Below are 8,470 nucleotides of genomic sequence, written 5' to 3'. Positions count from 1 at the left end.
CCTACAAGGAGGGACCCGGCAGGGCCACACAGGGAGGGGGAGTAGTTGGGTGCCCAGCTGTCCCTGTCAGTACCGGTGCTGCCCAGGCTGAACTTTTGGAGCCACTGAGCGGTGGTAGCACAGGCAGAGGGGATCCTGGTTGAAGTGATGGGGTCTTTGGCCCTGGCTGGCTGCTGCTGTAAGCCTCTAGGCTGACCCCCTACAGCAGCAGCTGGCACAGCAGGCCTAGCCCTGCTGCTGACCCTGGAGTCTCCGTTCTTATCATAGCTTCTCTCCTCAGGTATCTTGGGTGCATGAGTGTGTGTATATGCATGTGTGTGCGTGCATACATGTGTGCATGTGTGTGTATGTACTGGGAGCAGCGGAAAGGGGAGGAAAGACTTGTGCAGTGAAGAACCTGAACAACCACACCCAGAAGCCCTAGAGTTAGAGCTTTTTATTAAGTGCCATCCAAGTGCCAGCCCCATGTGCACTCCTAGCACCCTTGAATGCCAAATAAAGCTTTTAAGGATGAGTGAGTGGAGATGCTTTGAGGTCAGCTGTAGTGTTGGTCTGCAGCCTTCTGTGCTATGAGCTCTCGCTCTTCCCTTCTGCTCCAGACTCACAGCTTGAAAGAGAAGAAGCCATTGATGGTACCAAACCAGACCCTCTCATTTCACAATGGGAAACAGAGTCCTGGGGGGGGGGGTGGCCCATGTCCAAGATAGCCTGGGCTGTCCTGACTGCCCTGCTGCCTCCTGTGAGTACCCCACCCCTTTCCCTCCCACCGCCTGGGGCTCCCGGGCTGTGTGGCCCTGACCATTGTGCCACCCCACTGCTTCAGCTCTTCATAGGCTTTGGCTTCCCCTACGAGGGCCCGGCACCGCTGGAGGCCATCGCCAATGGTTGTGTCTTCCTGCAGTCACGCTTCAGCCCACCCCACAGCTCCCTCAACCACGAGTTCTTCCGGGGCAAGCCCACCTCCAGGGAGGTGAGCGGGAGGGCTCGGCCAACCCCGGGGGAGGGAGCCCCGTGGTTCCTGGAAGAGGGAGACTGAGGTGTGGGCACAGGGAGAGGGGCCACATGGGAGTGGGGGAAGACATCTGTCCACCCCTCCAGGTGTTCTCCCAGCATCCCTATGCCGAGAACTTCATCGGCAAACCCCACGTGTGGACTGTCGACTACAACAACTCAGAAGAGTTTGAAGCAGCCATCAAGGCCATCATGAAAACCCAGGTGAGACCCGATTCAGCGAGGACCACCATGGGCCCATGCCAAAGCTCTTTGCCGTTAGAGGATAGGACCCGTCTGGGTAAACTCAGACTTGCTGCTTGTTTGGCAAAGGAGTCTACCTCTGCCCCTGGCAAGCACAGCCCTGAGTCCCAGCATGTGGATTAGAGAGTAGAGCAGGGGCCCTCATTCTCCTGCTTGGTATATGGGTGTGGGGAGAGAATGCTTTGTGCAGAGAGCAGCCTGCACAACCTTGCATGGCCGCTGTGGATCCAGGATCGCTTTCTGAGCACTCTGGAGGGCCAGACCTTGTGAACACTCCTGACGCAAGTTGGTGCTAAGTAGATGTGTTTTGGATAAACCCGTGGAGGTTCTTTCAGCTGTGCTGTGTGTGCGGGTCTATACCCTTTCGGCAGCAGATCTCGAGCTCTAAGGACCACACAGCTCTTCTGCAGAGCCTGGTGTGATTCAGCAAGCCCAGGTGGGGCTCGGCTCCAGCGTTTCTAGTGGAGGTGCCCACGGTGCCGGCCCAGGGCCACGCTGAGCGCACGAGGGTGAAACAGGTCTTTTTCAGTGCATGCGCGTGAGCTGGGTGTGGGCACCCGGGAGGGAAGGCTGAGGCCCTTGAAGCTCCTCTCCTTGGAGGGCACCAGCCTGGCCTTCCTCCTTGTTCAGCGGCTACTTGTCTGGAGGGCTGAGCTGGGAGGCGGTGGCCTCCTCTCACCCTGAACCTTAGTGGTTCAGTTCTGGCTGCGGCTCAGACACCGCGCTGAGCGGAAAATGTCACCCTGCCTGTGTCCCTGCCTGTCCCAGGAGTGTGCCCCTCCTGGGAGCTGTGCTGCTTGGGGAGGCTCTTAACAATTAAGAGTCAATTGGCTGGATTGCAGCAGAGCCTGCAGATGGCCAAGGAGGGACACTGCAGCTTCCGCAAGGGCTGTGCCCAGGGAGGATGCACTGTGACCATTTGTGTTTGTCCGGAGCAGCAAGGAGCTGCTGGGTCCAGGGCAGAGGCTGCAGGGCCACATCCACTCCAGGGTTTAAGGGCACAGTTTTGGCCCACTTCTCCCAGCTTATGCTGACCCAGAGGAAGGTCACACTTTTTTTTTAAAGTCCCCCTGGATACTACACATCAACCACTACCACTCAGGACCCCAAGCCCTGGCCCATGCCTGTCCTTAGCTGTCGCAGGCAAAGCTGGGCACAGAGGCCGACTCACCCCCTCCATCATGGGCTCCCCTGCCCTCCCAGGAATCAGTTTAAGCTCATCTCCTGCACTCCTTTAAGTCCCTCAAGGTCAAAGTCTGTCTGAGACTGACCTACAAGACTCTGAGATAGAGACTTTAATAGTTAATTTGGGAGGTGATCCCAGGAAGGAAAGCAGGAGTGACACAGGAGGCCGGGAGTGCTAGTAGCAGGTGGCCCCTGGTGAGATGGGCCATGTCACAGCCCAGAGTTGTCCCAGAGAAGCAGGAACCAGGATATTTGTCCTCCAGTTCCCATCCCTCTGTGGTTGAGGGCTGCGCCTGGGGACGCCAGCTCCTGGGTGCTCTGGCTGGTCCCCTGCAAGGATGAGCAGGTCAGAGGCAGCCCCGAGGTGAGGCAGAGGGGGTTGTGAGTGGGGCACTGAGCTCATAGCATCGGAGTGGCCACTGGGCCTTGTGATGCTGAGCCCTTGCAAAGTGCCAGGCCCAGCTGTGTGCCTGGGTAGAGACCTGGAGGGTGACAAGGTGCTGGCTCTCAGCCCTGTCAACCCCTGGCCTGGGCGGGTGCTGGGGGGTGCTGGGAGGGGCTTGGATTCTGGCAAGGTAAAGAGGAACTTGGCCCCTGGGTCTGGGCCAGCTATTGGATTATAACTGGTTTACAGGTTTAAATGGGACTGCAAGTTCCTGGGCCTGGAAAGCAGCTTCAGGGAGGGGCCTCAGCTAAGGAGCACAGAGCTGGGGTGGCTGATGGACCCCAGCACTCTGAACTCCAGCTGGACAGTGCTCAGGAGGCCCCAGAAGGGAGCTCCCAGCATACCCTCCTGTGGCTCCTTCTCCCCACTGCTCCATGTACCCCTCTGCCCTGATGCCCCCTCTCCATGGCAGAGGGCAGAGGCAGGGTCAGGGAACCACAGCGGCCTGACCTCCAAGATAACTCCAGCTCAGTGAGCAAGACACCAAACCTCTGTCCTCTGTCCTCTGCAGTCCCAAGAGCTGGGGTTGTGGGTGGGAGAAGTGGTATGTGTGTCACTCCTGCAGGACACAGAGGAACCTATAATCATCCACTGTCCTGGGGGAGGGGCTGAGGGTCTAGAGAGGGAGGAAGTTTCCTATTCATTGTTTTCCCTTTTTATGGGAACATCTGCTTAATTTTGTTAATTAGTTAATTAGAGAATAACAATAACGAAAGAATCAAGAAACCAAAGTCTTGCACATCTGCGAAGCCCAGACATGCAGGGGACCCCAGACCAGCCTAGGATCGCTGGGGAGGGGCTGACCATGCAGATTCCCTGGCAGGCTGGTCCCCGAGGTCTTCTGACTGCACAGGACCAGGTGGCCCTGGAATCTGCTTTGTGAACCAGCACCCTGGGAAATCCCGCAGTTCTGTTGTAGGAATACTAGATTCAGGCACAGCTGGCCTGGGCTGAGAGCAGGTGAGGCCTGCTACGAGGGAACAGCTTGGTTTGCAAGTCCTGTGGCCTTTCAGACGGGAGGGAGGAGAGGCCAGCAAGTCAGGGGACAGGACAGGAGAGGCCTAAGGTTCGCAGGGCACCCAGCCCGCCGCAGCCCAGGCAGCAGATGCCTTTGTGTCTCCAGACTCTGCAGGCCCCCTGTGGTTACCTCTCCACCCACACTGAGACCTTTCAAGGTGAGAGCACAGGCCACGGTACTGTCGTGTCCCGTGTCTCCATCACTATGACAAGCCTCTGTTCCTGGCAGGACCAGCACCTGTCAAGTCTGTGGAGACTGGTGGCAACACATACTTGTAATGAGGCCTAATGAGGTGACTTCCAGGCAGGCCGCTCCCCAAAGGAGGCTTGCAGCAGGCAGGGCAGGCTGGCTGGAAGTGTCCCTTCACATGGACCTTTAAATCACCTTGTGCCAGGGCTCCAAAGGCATGAAGGAGAATAACTCAGGATTTGCTGTCATAGAGCAGGGCACGTGACATTTGGAGAGGGAAATCTCTCTGGGGCATTTACTTAAAACCTGGGTTTGAAAGTTTGTCCCTGAGAGGTCCCCAGAGGCATCTGGGAGCACATTCAGAAGCCCCCTGGATTCTACCCCGGGTGTCAGGAGCCCGGGCACTGGTGCTGCATTGCGCAGGGGAAGAGATCTGGGTGCTGGGAACCACCAGGTTTGTGGTCCTGTACCAGGAAGGCTCTGGGACTGCTTTAGAGTAGGGTGCTGGGGGAAGGAGAGCTTTATAGCTCAGAAGGGGACAGAGTGCTGGGTTTATGGGGAGCCGCCTGGGCAGGGAGGTGGGAGGAGGCGGGAAGGGGCCTTGTGGGTCCTGAGCCTGAGTGGCGGAGGGTGTACTGAGGAAGAGGGACCAAGTCAGGTGGATGGGGTGGTTGGATCCCTGGGCCATGAGAGCCCACCAGGTCTGCACCCCAGTGCCGAGTGTGGGGAACCCCAGTGGCCAGCTCTGTGGCGCACACACCTGCCTGTCTCTCCCGCAGGTAGACCCCTACCTGCCTTATGAGTACACTTGTGAGGGGATGCTGGAGCGGATCCATGCCTATATCCAGCACCAGGTAGGTGGGCCCTCCGCTACCTGCCCTGGGGATCTGGGGATCCTGCTCCAACCCCATCAGACCAGAGGAGGGGCCGAGCTGGCAGGCTGCACAGGCTGCCCACCCAGCAGCTCCGTACCTTGCGGCTCAGAACACCTGAAAGTCAGCGAGCACAGTGTGGACCGGGGGATGCCAGGGGACCTGCGAGGGCCGTGGTGGCCCAAGCAGATGGGCACCGTCAGGCTCCAGGTCTTCAAGTGATGCCTGGAAATGAGCTGCGTTGGACCTGAGGTCCCTGCGGCTCGGCTGTCAGGCAGTGAGAAAGTAGGGCTCGGAGAATGTGTCCTGCCCTATCTGTTTACCACTGGGGATATTCGGGCTCCCAGAGGGGAGGGTTCACTGGGCTTGTTCTGCCCAGCTGGCTCTATAGGTGCCCTTCATGAAACACAGAAAAAGCATTTGCCAAGATAGGCATGGTGGTTCACACCTATTATCCCAGCTACTCAGAAGGCTGAGGCAGGAGGATGGCAACTGAGGCAATTTATGAAGCCTATCTCAGAATCAGAAATAAAAAGGGCTGAGGATGTAGCCCAGTTATAGAGTGACCCTGGGTCAATCCCAGTACTCAAGTAAAAAAGGAAGGGAAGGAGTGAGGGTGGACCGGACACACAAGAAGAGGAAGGAAAAGGAAAGGAAGAGAAGGGAAGGGAAGGGAGGGGAGTGTAAGGGAGGGGAGGAGAGGGGAGGGGAAGACAGCAAGGTGAGGCAAGGCAAAAACATTTGGAGGCCATGCACCCCTGGCGTTGAGTCCATGGGGCCAGCTTCACAGGTGAGCTGGGCCATCCATGCATGGACAAGACTCTCAGGCCTCAGAGACTCTAGGCCTGCTGCGGGGGTGCAGGCTGGACACTCTGCAGAGAAGCCCAAGTTCACACCCTACAGCCCCGAGCACTGCAGCCCTGACCCCCGAGCCTGTGCCTCTCCACACAGTACCTGGAGATGGGTAGTGTCTGTCCGGAGGGGCTCCTGCCCAGAACAAAGGAAATCAAAATCACGCATGCAAGGCTGCCTGGTATTCAGCATGTGCTCAACTGTGGCTCTTGCTGGAACTGCAGGGCCAGAGCCTCAGTCCTGTCCCCTCCCCAACACCACTCTCCTACCAGGACTTTTGTGCAGTCCCAGGCTCCGCCCTGCCAGGCACCCACACATCCCCCAGCCCCTTTGTCCTGGCCCCGAATGCCACCCACCTGGAGTGGGCTCGCAATGCCAGCTTGGTCCCTGGGGCCTGGCCCCCAACTCACTCCCTGCGGGCCTGGCTGGCCGCTCCCGGGAGGGCCTGCACCGACGCCTGCCTGGACCACGGCCTGATCTGCGAGCCTTCCTTCTTCCCCTTCCTCAACAGCCGGGACGCCTTCCTCAAGTGAGTGCAGCCCCGTCCTCCTGCCTACTTAAATGCCCGGGAGCTCCCTACCCTCAGCCCTAGCTGCTGTGCCATGGGGGACGTCATGCTTCCCAGTCATCCGAAGGCTCCAGGGGTTGTCCTTGTTATCCTGCTATACCCAGGCCTGCCTGTGTGGACATCTTGTTGTAGACCATGAAAGCTGCTACAGGCATCCCTCCTGCTGGGCCAGCTAGGAACCCTCTCCCCAGGGCAGTCCCCTTTTCTGCAAGTCCTCAGAGGTGGATAGAAGCTGCAACCTGCCTCTTCCCCATTCTGGGGCACAGAAGGGGTGGGCAATGCCAGGCCCACCATGAGTGACAATGCCACTGGTGCCCATGCAGGCTGCAGGTGCCCTGTGACAGCACGGAGTGGGAGATGCACCACCTGTACCCAGCCCTTGCACAGCCTGGCCAGGAGTGCTACCTGCAGAAGGAGCCTCTGCTCTTCAGCTGTGCTGGTGCCAACACCAAGTACCAGCGGCTCTGCCCATGCCGCGACTTCCGCAAGGGCCAGGTGGCCTTGTGCCGGGGCTGCTTGTGAGATTCTGGAAGCCACACTGCCTGGCACCCAGGCCAGCCTCCCATGCAGGAGAAAGCACCAGCAGATTCCCAGCTCCAGCTGCCCGCGTACTACAACGCCTCTAGCTGGAGCTTCCTTCCCGGGCCAGGAAGTGGGCAGAGGCGAGCTGAGCCCAGGGTTGGGAAGCAGCAACCCAAACTACAGGACCCCACCTGGGTGGCATCTTGCTTTCACCCCAGATGCCCAGCAGCAGGGGGTCCGAGTCCCCTTGTTTTGCTCAAGGCGAGACTGGAACCAGATAGAGAAGGGGCCTGGCCATTTCTGAGTCCAGGAATGGGGAGAAGGGCCATGCTGGCCTGTAAACCACTGAAGGGGCCCCGGAACGGAAAGCAAGCCTGGGCCATGCTTGCTTTCGAGGGTGCCCTCTTCCTGGGAGGGCAGCCATGCACAGAGGACCAGCCACATCCCTCTGGAATTAAGGGATGGACAGGGGTAGGGGTGGGGGCGGCCGAGAGAGCCTGCCCGTGCCTCCTTAGTCCCATTTCTCCCTCCCCTTCACCCCCTCTGATTTCCCCACCCCTCCCCTCTACGCTTGGAATGCCCATCTGGGTTGGGCTGTCTCTCCTGCCTGATCCAACTCTCTCCATCCTGCCAAGACCTGCAATTCCAGAGTCGGGATTCATTTCTGCAGCCTCAGTCCTGCTCTCCCTAACCTGGGGGCCAGTTGCTGACCTTTGAGAACAGGCTCTGGAGCCCTACCAGGCCCAGGCCCTGACCTGCACCCCAACAAGCACCTTTTGCAGGCAGGGTCTGGCCGGAGCCTGTGGCGCACCCTGCACTGTTCCACCAGCTCCGGGGAGCTCCCACCTCATCACTGCTGCATCCGTGTCCCTCCCTCCAGCTTGCTGCAGCCTCAAACCACCTCTGGACCCCAGTGCCCATCTCTGCGCGGCATGCCTGCCCCTCTACCCCACGCCCAGAGCACTGTCCGAGTCCACGGGTCAGGCCCGCAGAGACACTGTCACCCCTGCGCGGAGAGGCCAAGCCTGCCGTTAGCCCCTCCAGGGAGGTCCCGGGGCCCTGAACGTGGAGGAGGGAGCGGGGCCCCGCTGGGGAGCTGAAGGCACACACGTCCCCTTCTGGCCTGGTGGCCCCTGCAGCCACAGAACCCTCAGCTGCAGAGAGCACAGCAGTCCCCAAGGACCTGACCTGTGGGAGAAAGCAATAGAGACACTCTTCTCTCTCTCTCTCTCTTTTTTTTTAAAAATTTATTTCTTGAAATAATAAATATTTTATTGGGATGTGAGATGCAGAAGAAGAACTGTGCTACTCCTCTTCTTTTCCTGGGGCCCCCAGACCTCACCCGTGTCTCTCAGAGCACACAGCATGCTGAGGCTGCAAGGCTTGGTGCTGCCCACCTCAGGCTGCCCAAGGGGAGTCCCTGCAGGTGCCAGAGACCCTGCAGCCTCGCGGCTCCCCCGGCCCTGTGAGTGTGGGCACCTTCCTAGTCGCTGTCCTGTGCTTGACAAGCAGAGTCATGCCCCGTCCTGCCCTCCTCAAACTGGCCTCCCTCTGCCACCCCCCAT

At 59.1% G+C, this 8,470-nt stretch overlaps 1 protein-coding gene across 2 annotated transcripts in view; it reads left to right on the top strand.

Annotated features, from left to right (window-relative positions):
* Mgat5b (mannosyl (alpha-1,6-)-glycoprotein beta-1,6-N-acetyl-glucosaminyltransferase, isozyme B) overlaps positions 1-8,190 on the top strand; it is a gene marked incomplete at its 5' end in the record, with an annotated part of 74,348 nt that extends 66,158 nt beyond the window's left edge. For both annotated transcript variants that reach the window (XM_005407407.2, XM_005407406.2), the window contains 5 exon segments: positions 824-970; positions 1,099-1,215; positions 4,871-4,945; positions 6,088-6,344; positions 6,707-8,190. In XM_005407407.2, the coding sequence (XP_005407464.1) occupies positions 824-970; positions 1,099-1,215; positions 4,871-4,945; positions 6,088-6,344; positions 6,707-6,905 (795 nt within the window). In that variant the 3' untranslated portion in view covers positions 6,906-8,190.
* Between the last annotated feature and the right edge of the window lie 280 nt (positions 8,191-8,470).

The sequence above is a fragment of the Chinchilla lanigera genome, unplaced genomic scaffold (assembly GCF_000276665.1).
Source record: "Chinchilla lanigera isolate Chin_1 unplaced genomic scaffold, ChiLan1.0 scaffold00105, whole genome shotgun sequence".
In the NCBI taxonomy this organism is placed as follows: Eukaryota; Metazoa; Chordata; class Mammalia; order Rodentia; family Chinchillidae; genus Chinchilla; species Chinchilla lanigera.
This window is presented reverse-complemented; position numbering and strand designations above follow the sequence as displayed.